The 20,036-nt window shown below is 38.3% G+C and overlaps 1 protein-coding gene across 5 annotated transcripts in view; it reads left to right on the plus strand.

Annotated features, from left to right (window-relative positions):
- The window catches only part of VTI1A (vesicle transport through interaction with t-SNAREs 1A), a 274,342-nt gene that overhangs the window by 171,346 nt on the left and 82,960 nt on the right, over positions 1–20,036 (plus strand). For 3 of the 5 annotated variants that reach the window (XM_055793666.1, XM_055793665.1, XM_055793667.1), the window contains one exon: positions 2,333–2,394. In XM_055793666.1, the coding sequence (XP_055649641.1) occupies positions 2,333–2,394 (62 nt within the window). Of the gene's footprint in view, positions 1–2,332; positions 2,406–20,036 lie in introns of all 5 variants that reach the window. The other 2 variants (XM_055793668.1, XM_055793670.1) reach the window with 1 other exon arrangement.

A 20,036-nucleotide genomic window follows, 5' to 3' on the forward strand; every position in this document is an offset into this window, starting at 1 on the left:
GGCTTCTGCAGTGCACTGGTGTTGGTAAAGAAATGATGGAAGAACTATCAGTGTTAAATAAAAACAAGTTTACAGTTGGAAACTCTTTATGTTGTTTTTTCTGCTGGTGCAGGAAGAAAAAATGGCGTTTTAATGTTCTCTTGGGAGGTAGCTAGAGATCTTCCAACTATGCGTGTACATGTTTGTTTCTTTTTTAACGTTTCTTTCCCTTATTTTGGGGGGGGTTTAATTACCATAAAATTATGAGGTCATCTTGCTTAGAGGAGTGCGTAAAACCTCTAAGATTCAGCTTCCCCTTCCTAAGTATCAGTACTGATTCTAGCTGTCAGGTGGAAACCTGCAGCAAGAGAGGGAAAGTTGGGATCAAACATGTAACGGGAAAAAGGAGAGCGCTACTTTTCTGTGCGAAGGGATGAGAAGCCCCAAGTGTTAAATGCATCTTTATGAAAAATGAAAGACCAATGTAAAGCATACATTTGTACTTCAGATTCCCTTCTAGCATAGCTAAGAACTTGGCTTTTTAATGAGCCTTTTAAAAATTATTGTGACATTTTTTCTTCTGTTACTTGTGTCACACTGGGCTAAACTGCTTTTCTGGAGCTTGAGTTGTCTAGATGAATCAGGAAAAAAATGAAGGAATGGACTCCCTGGAATATAATGCTCATCTTTGTTCCATCATGGTACATAATTACAGAGATCTGAGAGTTGGTGCAAGCCTTCCCACTGAATATGATCTTGCTAAGAGCAAGTCTTAGATGGTGGTATTGAGTCCCAGCTTGTACTTGGTATTTCCTTAATACCTTTTACAAGAACAAGGAGGAAATTTATGGAAAAAGGTGATGTGTCATTGATTGCAACCACTGATTTCAGTAGTAAACATTAAACCTGGTAGCAAACATTTACAGTATTGGGCTCCAGAATAGAAACTGACTTTAATATTGCTGCTATGCATATATTCGAGATATAATAGTGGTTTGTTATGGTGAAGGTGATTTGTTATTGGAAGACTGCCACTTTTCTTGGCAGTGTTACTGTTTTGATGGATTTATAACACAGGATGTGTTTTGTCTTCTACAACAATGTTTCTTTAGTAAGAAGTCAATGAGTCAGGTAATCCTTTCAATCTGATTTGATAATGAAGTAGTAAATATTCAGCTTTCATAAGGAGAAGAGTGGTTTTATGTATGTACGCACAGCTGTGTTTGGGTCACGTTAGAAACAGTGGTCCCTGCTACTTTATAGCTGACAATCATTATATTATCATTTACAGCAGATTTTGATGTCCCACTGTCTCCAAAATCCCCCCAAAATCCAAAGATGTCTCTCCTTCAGTTGTCAGTAGCGAAAGAGGTGATAGGATTGTGACTGTTCTTCCTATACACTTCTTCATTTCTAGACAACATTTTGTGGGAGACTAATAAACGCAAAAAATAGAAGGAAAGTTTAAACTCCTTTTAAAGATTAGAACTAATTGGGTTTTTTTTTAATATGAAGTTCATTTGCTTCAAAAAATTTCATCTTCCGATTTCATTTTTTATTCAGTTGTGCTTTTACCTATTCTGCAAGTTTTTGAGAGCGCTGTAGAGCAAGGCAGCTAGTTAAGTTTAGCTGTAAAAGTAGGTTTCCTGTGTCCTAACAAACTACTATATATGTTATTTTCAGTGAGTGAACTTTACGTGCAAAAATATATATTGTACAGCTGTGCCTTATGTGCATACTGTACACTGTTCACAGAGTATTTGGGTATCCATCCCACTGCTGGCTGCTGTAAGGTCAGTACAAGTTTTGTATTGAAGGGACAGTATAGGCGTATTTCTTTAACACATTCACTAAAGTACGCTGTTCTGTGTTACTGCTTTTGCTTTAAACTTCTGTCTTTGAAAAACAGTGAAAGAAAGATATGATTGTTTTTTCATGTCATAAAGCATCAGGAACGCAGCACATAGCTGCCTCTTCATCCCCTGATGCTCTCACTAATATACATAACCAATATACATGCATACATCAATAGGAATTATGGATACCAATTTGTGTAGCTTCTACCTGCAACCCTTTATTTGTTAAGCTTTTGCTCTTTATTCTGGTTCATCTTTGTTACCTTTGTCTTGTCTTCTGTGGGTTTCATCTTTGCGTAACTGAACACCAGACAAAAAAATTTTAAGTTTCAGAGCTTTGGTGGCTTTCTTACATGTGAGTTTGTTGTGGGCTAAACCTGAAGGTGACTGACTCAAATGACAGTAGAAATATCTGTCCTTTGCACTGAATGAAGTACGTGTGCCTTTTGCCTTTAACAGGCCTATTTTTTTTTTTATTTTTTTTTTTTTTCTCCCAGCTTAGAGAAACAGATGCAAACCTGGGGAAGAGTTCCAGGATTTTGACAGGAATGTTGCGAAGGTAAGGCCAAGGTAGGGACATTTCCACTCTTTATTTTTTTTTCCTCTCTCTCCGTGCCTTTATGCTTAGTTTTAATTCAACCTCAGCATTTTGCTGATGTACCTGGTTTTCTTTACACAGGCTGCTATGTACAATGTCTTTGAATGAACACTGGTATAAAGCAGGCAGGGTTAGAGGAAAGGCTTTATCACAGCTATGGAAAGAGTTTTCTTAGCCTAAGGGATTACCCATTACTCAATCATTTCTCATCTTGGTTTCTTTTTATTTGGTTTTCTTTTGTATGTCTGTTCTAAAATTAAGCCTTTTGATGATGATTTCCTGTGTTCCTTACTCTTGAGTGATTCAGTGTTTTGAGGGTTTTTTACCTGTTAGATTTTATGTGAGAAAGTTTGTAAATGTTTTGGGGCACTGTAAATTTACACACAGAGAAAATGGTTAAAATGATCAATTCTGCCTGAATAGATGGGGCAGACACGTTGTCAGACCTTGTGGTTTTAGCATGTTTCTTCCATGCTTTCAATGTTATAAAATTGTCCCTGGGATCAAAGTGAGGTGATACAGAAAGGAAAAAATTGCAACATCCTAACAGTCCACGTGGAACTGCAGAGAGGGAGTTATCCAGTGATTATAAGCCACCTTAAGTTTCCGTTGGTACCTTCCCAGACAGATGTTTTGAATTAATGGCATCTCTGGGTATGTGTTCTTTACCCAGTGAAACAGCACCTGAGCTTCTTTGTGATGCGTGTATTTCTATATACATTCCACTTCCTGAAGAAGAAAAGCATCCCTCTAATAGGTGTTGCTGGGTGCTATGAAAACACAGTTTTAAAGGGGTTTAGAGCATCCTCTGAAGCGTTCAGTATGAAATTACCCTTGCCATTGGCTTTTATGTTGCATATTTGCTTAATGCAATTTTCTTATTAAAGAAAAAAAGAAAGGAAGAGAAAGTTTTAGCAGAGTTGTTGATTCGTCACATGGCTTGGAAAATATCACAATCAGAATTTAAGAAGTTTTTTGGTGCAAGATTTATCTCCTCGTAAGTCTTCTCAGAAAAACATCTTCGTTAGTTTCTTGTATACCCAGCTGACAAAGGTTAAAATGACTGAACCTCATGCCTTCATCCAGATTTCTTACAATTCCAACTCCAAACTGTAACATATAAAATTCTCTGATTGAGTAATATGTAAATGACACAAGCTAAATTTAAAATCCATGGAGAAAGGAAGTGGCAATTGAAAGGGATGGTTCAGTGCCTGTAGACAATCAAAATAAACTATAAAAAAAATGAACAAAAGAAAAGACACAACCAAACCCAAGTCTCCCCAGGAAGGGCTCTGCGACATGAGCTGTAACGAATATTCTGCATATGTCTCCATTTTGTCAAATCTCATTAAAGGGGTTTCTTGCTTTATGTCAATTGAGCTGTCCAAAAATCATTCATCATTTTAGTGTAAAAAAAAATCATGCAGTTATTTAAATAATATCATATTAATGTTAAAGTTCAGCTGTCATTTAATAGTATGGCTTAATCAGACATAGCATTTAGGAAAAATAGTTTTTTCGGGCTTTACTTGGCTTTCAGGTTGGCAGATTCAAATAAGGATTTATGGGTTTCTAAACCAATGTATTCTTTCAGTGTTTATGCTTGAGGTACCTCAGCCTTTTTTGCAGCACCCTGTAGTCTGTTATTTTCAATAAAATAAAGTATCTCTTCATATTGTGTTTGAATACATTTGCAAATAATTTGGAGAAGCTGAAACAAAAACATATGCTGTAACCTTTGACTTCGTTTTGTGTTTGGGAATCACAGTTAGGAGTCCTAGTTTATAAGTGTTCCATGAGCCAAATGAAAAATGTGATCTTTCCGAAATATACTTGGGCTCTTCTTTTCAGACAAAAGGATTATGTAGTTGAACACCAAGATGGCATGTTTCTGTGTGTCAGAAAAGCACTGGTTTTCCTTTTTCTTTAACAAAAACACCGAGCTGAGTCACCTGTCCAGGCGAAAGGCAGGTTAGGATTTAAGCTCAGCTCAGGTACATGTGCAAAAAGCAAAGCCTTGGTATAGATGCAGCTTGCAGCAGAAGATTCTCAGGATGCTATTTAAAAACTGCATAAGACATACACCTACAGTGAGTTTGATTTGTTTGTGACTGTTGTGTAGAAGGGTCTAGCATTAGCCCAGCCTCAGCATCATCCCAGTGTTGTTTAGTCACAAGAATAATCATGAAATTCAGACCCCCAAGAAATCAGCACAAATTAGATAAGTACAACTGTAAGAAAAATTATTAGCACAGACTGGCAGTTGTGTCCTAATTTCTGCATACTTCAGTACAGACCACAAAATGTTTCACTTAATTACTGGAACCAATAAAGGAAAATGCTGGAGGACTGTTCTTCACATCATTATTATACAGAAAAGGTAATGTTAAACTGAGCATTGCTCACCTTGGTTGCTGCTCCCACAATATGTGTTTTCTGATATGCTTGAAGTTGTATGATGGTCTAACACCCCATGCATCAAATTAATGCCTGTTTCTGGTTTTACTGTCGGGGAAAGGTGAAGCAGCATCTCTTCTGAATCTGGCCAAATATACTAGGAGATTAGATATTTAGATAGCTAGAGGGCTAAGTTACTGCCTTTGTATGACCTAAATTCCCCGGCTGTGTATTTGTGCATAAAATGTTCTGGAGATGGGGAGTAAAAGTGGGGACAGGTTTTGCAGGTTGCCATAGCTCACTAAGGAAATTGGTGGCATAAGAGGTACAGGTATTCCTATCCAAGTTTACAGCTCTAGGTAGCCAGACATGTATTGGAATTTGTTATTTCCCAGTATTTTGGGTAAGGGATCTTTTGTAGTAAGTGTTTTTAAATATTTGCACTTTGCAATGACCTATACATTCTTTCTCCCCACTCCACCCCCTCACCCCCCTGTAAATAAACCTACTGAGATTCTGCTAAACTACAATATTCCACTCGTGGCATTGCATTACCAGGATAATATTGGCATGTTGATCATGTCAAAACATTAATAATTTCCTTTTACGTGTATCCATAGCTCTGGACATCCTGACATTTTATGACTACTCTTTAAAACTGTAAGACTGTAACAGAAACTCAGCCTAATTTCAAATAGGTTTTAACATAAGGAAACGGCATCTTCTGCAGTCACCTGCGATATTACAGTCTCAGACATCTATCTCTCGGTCTCAGCCCCAATGTGTTAAAAGCACAAAATGTGTTAAAAAGAAGCAGAAAGAGTATGTTCTGAAAGATCTTCACTGTTTCACCCGTATCCTAAGCCAATAGTCTAGAAAAACTTTTTAAGAGAAGAATTTGGACAGTCTCCAAGCCACACATGGCCCAGTGGGAAACAAACAAACCTAAAAGTAACCAGATAAAAATTTCAGTAGATTTGAATCTTTATCCAATTAGCAGATAAATTCCGTCTACCCTTCTCCAATTTGCAGAAAAATATTTTAGGAAAATAGCTACTACCCTCTAGAACAACTTCTTCTACTGTGATTCACCAGGAAATTTTTATGCCAGAACTTCTCTTAATCTTCAGATTTCAGTCTTCTGAATTGTTACCAATGATGCTTTGAGAAGCTCATGAACACATTTGCTCTTACAAAAGGGATTTTGAAAACCTGGTTTCCAACAGGATGGAGAGACTACCTCCAGCTGATGGAAATGAAGCAGTAAGCGTTCAGCTCTCAGGTGATATGTTATATATGACTTGCCAACAGCTGCATAACCAATGTGACTACAACCAGAAACGGAATGCATGCCCTCCGTGCCAGTTATAGTCAAACTTGTTCACTCTTCTGTCCGCAAAAATCCTGGTAGTCCTGCTTCTGGCATTACTTCTAGTTAAACTTTTGAACTCCAGGATAGTCCAGACCTTACAGTTATTCTTCAGCATTTTGTAGAATCATAAAACAATTTAGGTTGGAAGGGACCTTTAGATGTCATCTGGTCCAGCCTCCTTCTCAAAACAAGCCTAATTAGAGCAGTTGCTCAGAGACTTCTCCAGTCACGTCTCAAACACTTCAAAGGTTGGAGATACCAGTGCCTCTCCAAGCAGTCTGTTCCATTAGCAGTTGGAATAAGCAATCTTTTCCAGGTATCTAATTGAAATTTCTCCAGCATCCAACTTGTGTCCGTTGTCTCTGGTCCTATGCAGAAGTGATTTAAAACATAAGTGTTTGAGAATTGGCCTTCAGAGCTTGGGACTGGGTTGCAGTTGTTCCTAGCAGTTCTCAAACAACTTCAGCAGTTGTGAAGAGGCCCCAGTGGTCATCAGGCTGAGATGACATTCAGTGTAGGTCAACTCTTTACACAGGGTGTGGGGTGCTCCACCTCCACCCATTGACCTGGTTGGGTAGCCATTCAGCAGTGGATGCACGAGAATTTTTTTATTTGCATTCTCCCACTCCTAGAGATGTGAAAAGTTAATTATGTCTGTTCTGCCTTCTCTCCTCACTACAATGCCCGCATTTCCTTATCTAGAAGAACAGCAGCAGAGACAGTCATGTCACTGTTGAGGCAAACCAAAACAAAGAGTGAGTGTTATCACTGACCTTTTCTCCTATTTCCCTACTAGTCTCTGTTTCCATCCCCAAATGTCTGTAACAAAAAAGATTTTCTTCCAAGCTAAAGCCTGTCTCAGTGTCATTCATACTAGGCCATGACTGTTGAGTCTGCTATTTTCTGGAGGAAGATCTTCGTATCACAGATAAGAAGTTTAACATGTAGTTAAATTTGTCTTGTTTTCATGCTAATAGAGAAACTCCTCTTTCCAGCAGGAACTTTGCATATTTGGTCTCAAGCCAAAAGAAGTTTGAGTAGAAAGTGTTTCAGCAACTTTTTTGGTACATTTATTTCTATTTTTATTTCATGATGTATTTTTACACTGAAAAATGATTGAAACAGTAAATCCTTTAGCAATATTTCTGCTCCATGTTGAATATTTACAGCTGCAGCTGTTTACTTCAATAATTTAGACCTTCATTCAGGAACGTATTTAAGCATATGGTTAACTTAAACCAGAGAAGCAATTCCCTTAACTTGAGGGAGACTGAGTAAGGGGTGGGAGGGAGAGGGGTAAGTGGCAGAATGATTCTAGGTCATCTCCTGGAGCCACACAGCTTTTATTGTGCTCTTTGCTCAAGGCTGATTATAGAGCAAACCCTGTCCTTAATATCCCTGTTGTTAAATGGAAATATAAAATGCACGTAGGGTATTTTAGTGCTTGTTACTGTCGGTGTAGAAACATTTTTTTTAAAAATCCTGACTTTTAAGCATTTAATGTAGTTACTTGATTCTTATATTATTGTACATGTTTGTTTTTTAATATGCAACTAAGCTTTATCAACTATGAAGTGTTGAATCTTTTCAGAAGGGAACTGATAAGCTTTGTGGTGCTGTTAATCCAGAGGCAGTCTTTGGATAAGGAACACAGGGTTTGTTATTCCAGATTAAACCTTGGTGTTAATTAGTACCTGGTCGTTCCTCACTTTGACTTTAAAAAGAAACCTTCTTTCTTTGTTGAAGGGACGGACACAACAACTGGAAAACTTTTAAATATAGTGTCAGCAAAATCCCCAAGAGTAAGCATTCTTCATCATTAGGAGTCCAACCAAAAAACGGGAAATGTACCTCTAGGTCTGAACAGCAAGAACTGTAAAGTAGTATGAGGCACTGTGGGTTCCTTGTTTTCAGTTTAGGTATGACATAATCTGATGTATGTAAAATGCATTTCTTATTTTTAGTAATCAGTTGAGAGCCATTTAATAATCTTTACTCATCTCTCTTCGACAGTGTTCTATATGTTGTTTCCAAAATGCTTTTGCAAAAAATCTTACTCAACTTTCATCTGGTGTTAGAAATACTTTTCAGTTCATGCATCATAGAAGGTGCAAAAGTCATTTCAGCTGCTGTATAACCACCATAGCTACAGCAAGCAGTGTACATGGAGAATTCCAAGCCATATACTGAGGGTACTGAATGCCTCACAGGATGGGGCCAATTTCAACTTGGGAAGCATGTAGCTCTGAACAGTTTAATGCCACTATAGCCTTCACAAACCTTCAGCTGCAACAACCTAAGTGATACAGAGTTAAGTTTACTTCAGACCTGGGCCGGGGGAGAAGGGAAGGAGCATCATGACTGATCTTTACATTTTAATAACTTAAGTACCTAGCATAAAATAAGTCACTGTTTTAATCTCCTTGCACCTAGGCATTCTTGGACATGTCCTTCATGCATTGAGATAGAAGCACTTACATTGTAGCATTGTTTTATTTTTCAGATTATTGGAAAGCTTTGTCCGTTTGTCAAGCTGCCTACACTACATCCATTATGAGCAGGGCCCCCAGCATTCTTCAGACAATGTTTCTCTTTTTTTCATTCCCTTTTTAAATGTACAATGGCCTTTTTCTGTCCTCTCCATTCCCTCTTTTATATCATCTGGAAACACTATCTCATTTGCCCCCCTTCTATCTACTTTTATCCAGCTAAACAGCTGGAAAGAACATTATCTAAAGCACAGTTGTGTTTCTGCAGGAAAGCAGGATCCCGATGGATAATTATCTGAGCTAGTCCTACACTGCATATACCAAGAATGTAAAGCATCGTAATAGCTTAAATATCATGTAATCCTTTGTGATTGTTCTCTGTATTGAGATACATTGCTTACTATTGAGCAGCTAGAGCCTAAGAAGGTTCACAGTGTCATAAGTGAAACAAAAGGCGTTTCATAGTCAGCATTGTCATGTCTGAACCACAATAGATGTCCCATCACATGCTTTCATGAGAAGGCATGTCTTATATCAGCATAAACAGCGCAGTGCTTTCTTGCAGTGGTTGCAAGTAGTTTCCAGTTGGATGAGTTCTTTCTGACACGATATTCAGGAATAGAGATGGTAGTGAAAATATTTTGAATGCAGTGAGATTGTTTGTGTGAAGCAGGGGGAAGTAGGGAACCTGTTAGAAAAAGCTGTCGTTGGCAATTGCTGAAATAATCAGAGATAACTCTTCAGAAATCAATGAAGTCAAACGCCTGAAGGCCGGTGTAAATTAAGGATGATGTTCTCAATACCGCTTACACTATAACTTGTCACAGAACAATATATGCCAAATTTTACACATTCCATTTACTACAGAGTGTTTAAGCCATAAATTCCTAAATGTAATGTTTTCTGCTCACAGAGCTGCATGATGTCTTGCTACACAGGTAACTTCTTTTTAATCCACAGACTTACCAAAAGAAATCTCAGAAAGGTTCATCCCTTTGTGTTAAGGGAGCACTGAGTGTCCTCATTTCAATCCCAGCAGATACTCATCTGGCCTGTTGAACTGATGAACACTGATGAACTGTCCCTATTTCTCTGATCAAACTGTTCCAAGTTTTCCCTAATGTTTACTCTAAATTTCTCTTCCTGGGTAGACAGAGCTTTTATGTGCTGGTGCGTTTGAGGGTATTTCTCTGCTCTGCCGTGGCCCATGACTTCTGCTGTGGAAAGAAATGTCTGCTGGACTTTTCAAGAATTAGAGAATATAAATAATAGCATACAGAATTAAATTATAGTTTCCAGGTTTCATCAAGCCAAACCTTTTGGTGGGATTCAGGAACATAAAAATGGAAGAGTTGGATGCTGTTCTAATAGGCAAATCCTGGAAGCGTAGCCTTTCCAAACAGTAGCTTTATGCGTAGGTGTCACTGAGCCTTGCAAATAGAGGCACCAAAATAAAATCATTCTCATGAGGTTGCAGATCTGGACTAACACTAGACTGTATGCTAAGCTGACTAAAAGTAACATTTGAAACTCAAACAAGATCAGCAAAATACAGAGATTTAACTTTTTTTGTGGCACTTTAAACATTTTTAGGAAAAAGGCAGTAATGTTGTAAAACATCAGAATTTTTAACTTGTTTCTCCCACCCTTGCCTGTAGACACACCAGCGTTTTGGACACATCTAGTGTTTGGAAACAAATGTTGGGAATGGGAAGTAGTTCGCCTAGTTTCATGTCAGGTCTCTGCAGGAGCTTTGTTAACCTTTATCAGGTAAAGAAGCTCTTTTGTGCATTCGGAGCATGATTTCCAGTAGCACTTGGAACTTTTTTTGCTACATTTGGTGGAAATTTTCAGCTTTTAAGAAAAGCAAAATTAATTTAGCTTTCCAGCATGATTCTGATCACACACCAAGGAGTTTATCTTTAAGATAACAGTAACGTCATCCGACTGATATAAAACTGCTGTGATATCAGAATCTTGTCATTAATAATGATTAGGTTAGATCTTTTTCAATCTAGCTTATAGTAGCAGGTCAGAGTTTTGGCTGTGCTCAAGAGACATAAGAGATTAAGTGACCAACAAACTGGAACAAAGGAAAACTCGGGATTTGCTGAGTATTATTTTTGTTCAAGTCAGTCACTTAAGTTCTACCACAGAATCTAGGACCTGAACTTGCACATCATACTCCTGTGAGTAGTTTGCTCATCCATCACCCTAATATTGAATACAGATCTCGTTTGACTTGAGCAAAGTTTGTTTGCTGTGGTTGTAGTTTTACAAAGAAGGCCATAAATGATGAATGTGAGAAATCAACAGCTAAGGAAAACCAGGATCACTTAGTTTGTTGCAATAAATTAGTGCTGCTGTGGGACAAGACCAAAACTGAGGGAGAGTTTATATCCTTGGGTAGCATGTAATTATGTTGTGTTGGACCTTTAAAACTCTGCAGAAGAAATGTTCACACATCACTAACCTACTGAGCATCTGTCTGAAGAATAAAGAAGTAATGAATGAGAAAGTGTGGCCTTTCAATGAGAGATTGTTTAGTCTACTTGGTGATAGGAAGGATGAAAATTTGCTAATTTTGGCTGGCGCTCTAACTAATGGAAGATTTGAACCTAATCAAGAAGGCAAAGAAAAGTCAGTGTGGAAACGGAGCAAAATGGGAAAGACAAAGAAAAACAATTTAACTATAAACACTGAGATTTATGTTCTCTACAACATTTGTGTAGCTTTAAATTAATTGGAAATAATTAAAATTGTTTCAGAAATATCTAAAATAATGTAAACATGGGAGAGACTCGTGCAACCTGCTTGCTTCAGACAAACTGATAAATTTGCAGTGCTACTGCTCCTTCAGTCTTGGACTCAGGATTATAATTCGGACTTTCAAATTGTATTTTAAAATCAGTTTATTAATTGAGTTTCTTTGAAGACTTGAACATTTAGTCAATGAATTTGAATAGTCAGGAGGTACAATTTATTAGAATAAGCGGTGTTAGTACTCTCCACTTTAAAAACATAGCAGAAGAGTTTTTCACTGACCTATATGCCTTCTACAAACATTAATGTTTTTCCATAGGTGTTAACATGGTTTAACTTGCAGGATCTCACTGTGTAGCATTTATTACCTAAGAGCTTTTGTTTAGCTTGGACTTTGCTCTCTTAACTGAGCTGTAACCCAGAAGGTTTTTGTAACATTTGCAAGTTAGAGCAAAGTCTTTGTCTTGTCGTACTTAGTAAATCTGCTGATAGTTTTAAGATTACAACACTAACGGGTAATTTTTCTTCTTGAATAAAAATTGTGTCTTAAATTTATTTTTGTACCAACTCCTTGCCTTACTCCTGATAAAAACACTTGTGCAAGCAAAATAAAGCGCCGTGTGTTTCCCTGACATGCTTATCGCTGCTGCAAATAATGCATTTAGATAGGGAATTGTTTGAGAAACAGGATTCTAAGTGTGCACTGGTCTTGCCTGGATCTTGGGAAGCATATGGTCTACTTTATCGACGCCGAGAAACTTCCTTGCTGCTTTCTGTCACCGCTATATTTTTTCAAATGCAGTTTTCAGTGTGAATGGTGCACACGTGTTGATTGTGAAGGTAGCATTCTTTCAGTACAGCCTTAAGCTAATTACTCTTAGTGGCAGTGGGACTTTGTACCTCATTTGTGAACAGCTATTTATACTACTACACCAGTACAAAGCAATGTTTCACATTACCAGTTTACCAGACTATTACACCATTGTGTTTTAATCCACTGTACGTGGATGGAGAATATGAGCCATCTGTTTTATTTAATGATATAATCAGTAAACAGTATATGCACTTTACACATTTGGTCATTAAAGATGCCCATATTGTTGCACCCTGTATTTACACTGTAAAATGGTGTATTCACACATCAGCTTGTTCTGGTTTAAAAGACTTGCTGTGTTCATAAGATGGTACAAAGCAAGCTCAGTAACTGCTCGAACCCAGTGCAGGTGGTCGAGCTAGTTGCCATACAGATCAAAAGTCAAACAACTGTGAATCTTCCTTTGAAATGGCATTTAGAGAGACAAGGCTGGTCTTATCTTCACAAACAAGAAAGAGTTATAGATATACATCATGAAGTTATAAGAACAAAAGGGGGTTTCATAATCACTCGGCATCAGAAAATCCAGTACTACAGACTTTTGTGAAGACTTCTTTGGAACATAAAGACCATCTTATTTTCCTGGGCAAAATTTAGAGGATCAAGTCTGAATTATTAAATATGAGAAGGTTCAGTGGTTTCAAAACTTGGGAGACAAGAAGTTGCTTTCTCTCACAGTCAATTGAAAGTTACTTTATTTTCAGCAATGCTTTAGCAGAATAAAACAGGCAGCAACAGCAGAACCCAATCTTTTTCAAGGGCTAGAGGTGAATTGTGTGTATTTGTGCTAGAAACAAAGGAAATTGCTTGATATTTCAATTTCCCCAAAGTATCCTTGGTGAATGCCAAAAAACAGTCAGCAAAATACATTAAAAATCATTGTTAAGTAAAATCTTGTTCACTAGCACATTTTTAAGGAGGTGGAAGATCATACCATCCCACACTGAAGCAGTAATGTTCATTTAAGTGTTTTACTCCATAGCTTGTGCTTGAGATGCCTAGAATTTAAGGCATTTATTGGAGGACTCAGTCTCATTTCTTACGGTGTTTTATGAGGAGATATAATTGGGTGTATCATCAGGTGAAGGCCTGGCTGGCATTGCCAGTAGACAGCGAAGGCAAAGGAATTGTGGAAGTGGTATGGCTAAGAGTGAGTTTGTGGGTCAGCAAGGCTGGTGGAGTAGTCTTGAGCTGAACAGCACAGCTGCTCAGCAGCGATGGGTCTGCTAATAAAGGTGGGAGCTCTGTGGGTGCTGGTTCTTTAGCTGAGTTTGAGATCATCTTTTAAAGCAGCAGAGTGTCTGTCAGGGTGAGTTCTTAGTCATTTCTTTTTGTATGCAGTTGTATAAAATAGCAGCAAAATATTAATACGTAGGAGATTTTCAGTTTGGTTTCTGTTCCTACATAATGTGGCTGTACTCAGAGGCACTGAATAGATACTCAATAACGAAGTCTGTGTACTAAAAAGAAGTGTGTTCGCTTTCCATTTAGTGTTACAAACATGAGGACATAGCTTTCTAAGTCTTTAAATCTATTTCAAAGGCAAGCTAATTATATTATGCTTTTTTTTTAATCTCGGGGTGGGAGGAAAGATTTTTTTACTAGGGCTTTTTTATGCTGGCATGAATTTTAGAGATAAAGTATTTTCAAGTGTATGAGTGAGGAGAAGAAAACATCTCATTTTATAAGCCATTATATATGCTTTCAAAATATACACTATTTTCATGGTTAAAATATTTAAAATAAAACAAATTAAACCGCAGCTATAAGTGTCCCTTTTATAGTCTTTTCATATCTGTATTTCATGTAAGTTGAATATTAAGCATTGGAATGTTTCCGTATGCTTCATGATGTATCGCCTATTGATTTTGAGATATTGTGTAACTTAACTTATTTCTAATCTTACAAAGGTGTTGAGAGTTTTATTTTTTTTCCCCCATCTCAATCCAGGAAAAGCAAATCAGAAACTTGACTACTAATATTTGAATCCTAGCTTTGTCCTGGGCATATCTTGGGTAACTTGGACGCATCTGTTTCTGTGCATCTCTAAAATGAGGATAATGTTCCCTATCTCGGCAAAGCATTCCAAATGCCCCTAATTAATCTGTGCATGGTCCTAACATGACAACCTGATGAGAGTCTGTGAATGGTGGACTAACTGGTAGCACTGCCTGTCCTGATTTGGAGTCATGGCTTAAATGGATTTAAAAGGGGTGGAAGAGAAGCATGGGAAGAATTTAGACGAGCGGGGTGTGGAGTATCTGATTTCCCATAACAGTCCATTACCAAGTACGTACCTGATCTCCTTAACTACCGAATGCAGATATGAGAAAGAGCAGGTATCAATTCTTTGTTGCCTTCTCCAGATAATATAATTTTGGGGGCTCCAGGTGACAGGCTCGTATTTCCTTGGGTGACATTTTTGGTGTGTTGCAGACAGAAAAGGGTATTTGGGTTTGTTCGACAAAAAGAATTAATGCATCCCTGGGGACATAACGATTAAGCGTGTATATAGAAGAGCAGTAATGTTAAACCTGATGTGCTAGCCCAGGCAACTGCTTGTTCCTTACCGATCTCTCCTTACTGCTTCTGTCAGAAATTATGTTCTTATAGTGTGCTGTGGAACGAGGTGTATTATTGCTGGCTAGTGTCAGCCTTTGAAGAATTGGTACTTTACATTTGTTAAGTACTTGAAGGTTCCTTAAAGAAGAAATACATCCCTACAAATGCAAGGTTTTATGACTTGGTATCGCAGCACTGCCATTTCTTTGTTCAGAGATGATGTGGAGGAGAGGTGTGTAGACTCAGCGGTAAAGGTAGGCAGGCACTTACTTCCCCTGGCCAAAATTACCTTTAGCACCATCACTTCTTGCCTCTGGGGAAATAAAAAGAAACATAGTTTGTTACAGAACGTGAAAGGGTAAAGCCCTAAAGATCATCTGAGTATTCTATTTCATGTGTAATAACTTGATGACCAGTGAGCCTTTGAAATTCCAGTATTTTGCTGTTCAGCTTCTGATTAAGAAGAAAATAAAAATGTGGATTTCAATTGCATTTTGTTGAAACATCCACTGACATGATGCTGCTTTTAACTGTAAAGTTAGAAGAAAGTTTGCTACACAGTTTGTGTAGCAGACACATGTTGAAAGCTAGGGTAAAATGAAGTTTGAATATGCTAGCTGGTACCGATGATGTAGAGCACCCTTCTCATGACTAGTATTCTTTACAGAACATCTCTTGTGCTGGTGCACTTGGTTCATCGTATTTTAATGGTCATCTTTGAATTATTGATGATTTATTAAAGCTCTACCAGCAAGCAGTGGGAAAATTAGGCTCCCATGTGCCAGTTCAGTCAGATGATTCCTCTCCGAGGAATTTAAGTGATCAAATGCAATAAGCCATTTATAATTCTTCAAACAGGAATTGCCCACAAGTAGTTGTTTCTTAGTAAATTCCTGGTGTCCTGCTTGGAATAAGACAGTATTTGGAATTATATGATACACATATATGTTGTTAAAAGCATGTTATCGAATTGTTTTTTAATAATATACATAGACCATATTAGCAGTGTTCCAGATGCTTAGCAGTAAACTTAAGGAAATAGGGACCTCATCTCAGAGATGCACACTGTAAACAGACAACACATAGGTGGAGCAGGGAGTGTTGAGTGAACCCGAAGAAAAGGCAGCGCTGCAAAGATGCTGTCATGCTCTGTTCCAGGCAGTGATTTTTGTGTGCTTATAATTCTGTTTATTGAAGTCAGTGGAAAAGCTTGTGCCCAAATACTTGTTCTCTGTACCTGAGAGGAGGAGCAGGTGCACAAGATACCAGAGAAGAGCTCAGTTTTATAAATGTAGACACTAGCTTGCAGCAGAGTTTCTGTCTTGTCCTCTTGCTCCAAGTGACCCAGTTAAATACAAGTTTCGTAGGAAAATACTGTCGTGGCTGACCTGGATAATAGAGATCAGTTGGGAGGACTATCAAACCTGGCCCTCCTCTGTAAACTATTGAGTTCTGAGGCTGACTTTAGTTTGAGACCCACTGTACCCTGCTTTCTTTGATCCAACCCCTGATAATATGTCATCATCATTTAGAGCAGCTAGCTCCTTTGTGAGGAGGAGCCAAGAGGCAGCCCCAGAGAGTGCCTTCCCACACGGAAAGCCACCACCCCCTGATTTGATGGCTTCCATGCTAATGCATCTTTCAGGGGGGCCTCTTTGTCCTGCATTGTTACTCGTTTGGCTCTTCTTTTATTTCAGTCTTAATTGTCATTAGTGTGCATTTGTTTTTTTCTAAAGTCATCTGGGGAATAGTAGTTTATTGCATATTGTTGTTTGTCTAAAGGCAATTGCACAAGCTTGAAACCTAATCCTCGTTGTAATCTTTCCTACTAGGGAGAGCTTGAGATAAATACTGCTGCATGCTTGCTGGGAGTGGGTCTCTACTTTTTGATCGTCCATGTCTAAATGTTGAGTAATACTTAAGGGAAAATGTTCTCAAAACATTCCTTAGATGATTATTAGATTATATTTTATGTTTGATAAAAACTGGAAAATCATGTAAATATTTGCTTAACATCCCACCCCTAAAGCAGTTTATTTTCTTTCTGGCCTTCAACCCTCTTGCTTAGTGAACTGAAATCAGTCACTTTCTGTTTATATTCAGTTTCACTTTGCAGTTTTAATGTATGTGTAGTGGTATTCCCCACTGCAGGGGAATACTGAAATAATAAGTGGGGAATAAAGAGGAAAGAAGGGGAAAAAATATTTTTAAAATATTTTCTAGTGTCTTCCCACATTTTAAAAATAAGTGCTATGATTATACTGCTTGCATATGACATGCTAATAACTGGTGTTAGAAGAAATGTAAAAAATAATCCAGTTCTGCTTCTTTATAAATTCTTTGTCATACAGTAAGTAAGACCAGGTTTTATACATATTATGTTCCTGTGGCTACCATTGAAATCAGCCTTTGGCAAAAGCAAACACATGTGAGAGATCCTCTTACCAGAGGAAATCACTTTTGCACCTTGGATACTCCATGGTGGTTAAGTTGCCTGGAAAGTGCTGAGTTTTTCACATAAACAGTCAATACTCACACAGGTCAACTGCATGGCTGTTTTCTCTCATCTGAATTTTTCATTTTGGATTAATGTAGAGTATGGGTCTCAAAACCATGGGCATCAGAACAAACACTAGGTCATGGTTAGAGCTTGACTAGATTGTAGGAGGGGCTTAGGGTAACACTGTGTTGTGGAAAAAAAGCCATCAGGTTCAGTAAATTAATTTAAAAGACTGAGGACACTTCCCTGCACTAACCAGTGTTGAAGCATTCTGTCGTATGTTGCAAAATGGCTTTTCAGATGCAAGGAGTCCTGGAGTTTCTCTTGACTCTTCTTTCTCTCCCACCATGTTTTTGCAATTAAATACTGGATGAAAATTCTTTTTCCTTTCCTTTTGTTTTGGTTTGGGTTTTTTTTGTTTAAAATGTGTTACTTTTTCCTTAATGTGTAGCAGCTGATTTTTCCTCTGTTGGCTCACTTGGGCACAGAGACAAACCTCCTTTCAAGGAACAGAGTTCCAACGTTGTTGTTGATTATTTTAATGGGAAACCATCTGTGTGGTAAGGCAGGCTCTCCAGCTTCTTTCTGGAGAGAAAAAAAAAAAAAAAAAAAGAGATGCAAGTATTTTAGCCAAAGGTAAAACCCTTCCCTCTGTAAAGAGGATGGACTCTCACAGACAGCAGCAATAAAGGCGTGTGTCTCCTCAGCACACTCACAAAGACCTGATTTTTAAGAGCAGCCAGCCGGTGACAGACAGTCCCTTGGGAGCACAGCTGGCCTTTTTCAGAAGGTGATGCGCTCTTGGTGCTCCCCACAAAGTTGTGCTTGAGATCTGCTGTTCCTCTGGGGGACAGAGAGCCAGTTTTCTTTCCAAGAGCTCTTTGCCCTTCCTTTTCCTGGCTTACCCCATCTTACCTTCCCAAAGTCTGAGCTGCATTTCTTGCAGGAGTCTTGTGCTTCTCCATCCCCTTCTGTGGTTTTCATAGCCTATCAGTTGGAGGCAGTTTTGACAGACAAGCACCTTCACTTAGAATCACAATGTGGTTGTGCAGTAGAAAAAGGCAGCCTTTCTTTTCTTCCTTCCCCTTTATGAACTAGGGACACAATATGTACAAGCTTGGGGTGAGCTCACAACAGCACTTTGTCCTCTTTCACATCACTTGCCAAGTAACTACTGTTGTGGCAACAGCTGTAACCAAGCATGGTGTCAGCTAGTTTTGCCATAACGTGACTGAGTGCCAATAATTTTAATATAATGTGAAACACACTTCCAGGCAGTGCAATGAGGCATCTGATTATTAAATTCCTTGAAATGTCATCTGGGTGATTTTCTTCTCTTTTTTTTTTTTTTTTTTTTTTGGGGGGGGGGAATGTTTTTTGGTTTTTTGTTTGTTTTTCACCAATTCAGGTCTCAGAACTGGACAGTGTCGTGATTAAAAGAAAAAGAACAGAAAATTCTCTCATTATAGTAAACATTTCCAAGAAAACTCTCACCCTGAAGCAGACAGCTCTCCTCTGCTTACACAGACAGCGACAGCAAAGGCTCTGTGAAGGCTATAGGGGTGGAGGTTATAATTGTGGCTACCAGTTGGTTGCTGTTCTTTACTGTAGCACTTTCTCCAGTGACAATAAATGCTATTTATTTTTAGGTTCCTTATTCTGACTACTTATAAAAACTAAAAGATAGGAACCTGGTGAAGCATTTGTTTTTAATACATTGCTTACATTGTGCTCCAAAGCATGACATTCAGCATTATTGTTAATGACTGACACATTAGCATTTAATTGTGTAAAGCAATTAAAAAGCGTAATATTACTACTTCTTGGGCTGAGTCCATTAATAGAGCAAGCATTAGTAAGAAATATATTGAAGAAGCTGAACAAGGTCATAAATGTTCTGTGTGCAAAGAGCACCTAATGCTTTTTTCCAAGCCTTTAAGAAGTAGTTAAAAAACCCCAACAACCCAACAAAACAAAAAAAACTCAAACAAAACCTTGTGAGGTGAATAGATAAAAGGTTTTCTTGGTTTAGTTGTGTCAGTTTGGCTTTTTCCTGTAATTGCTGGGGTTGTTTTGTTCCTAAAGAGGGAACAGATGCCAAGCTGAAGAGGTAATTTCTGAGCACTGTTTCAAGATATTGTGAAAGTTCTCAACTTTTTGGTAGTAAGAAAAATAACACTTCTCTAATGATGCCCGTTTATTGCATATTGTTCTTCTGTATGCAGTTCAGTGCAGCTGGCAGAGAGAAACCCAGGGCTGAAGAAATAGCGTAGGGGAACCTGAGCAGCCCCGAGTACCTGCAGGCTGTGTGCACCGGCTCCTCTGGGTGCTGTCGAGCAGTCCTTAGCTTACGTCACCATGGACAAAATCAAAAGAGAACATTTGCATTTGATCCCAGGTGTCTTTACATTTTGAATCCAAACAGGAAAAAGCTCCTGGCAGCAGGAGGCTGGGTCAGAGGTGTTGATACTCCAAACACGTCCGGATGTCACTCTGCTTGCGTCAGATGGGCTGGCTGTGGGGCTTACTTTCCTTTGGTAATCTTAGGACTTACTTGCACAATAAAAGGTCCAAGTTTTTCCAACCTGTAAAGAGTCATAGCAGAGCTCTGTAGTTGTGAAGTATCATTACGTGCTCACAAGT

The sequence above is a fragment of the Falco peregrinus genome, chromosome 1, assembly GCF_023634155.1.
Source record: "Falco peregrinus isolate bFalPer1 chromosome 1, bFalPer1.pri, whole genome shotgun sequence".
NCBI classification, from domain to species: domain Eukaryota; kingdom Metazoa; phylum Chordata; class Aves; order Falconiformes; family Falconidae; genus Falco; species Falco peregrinus.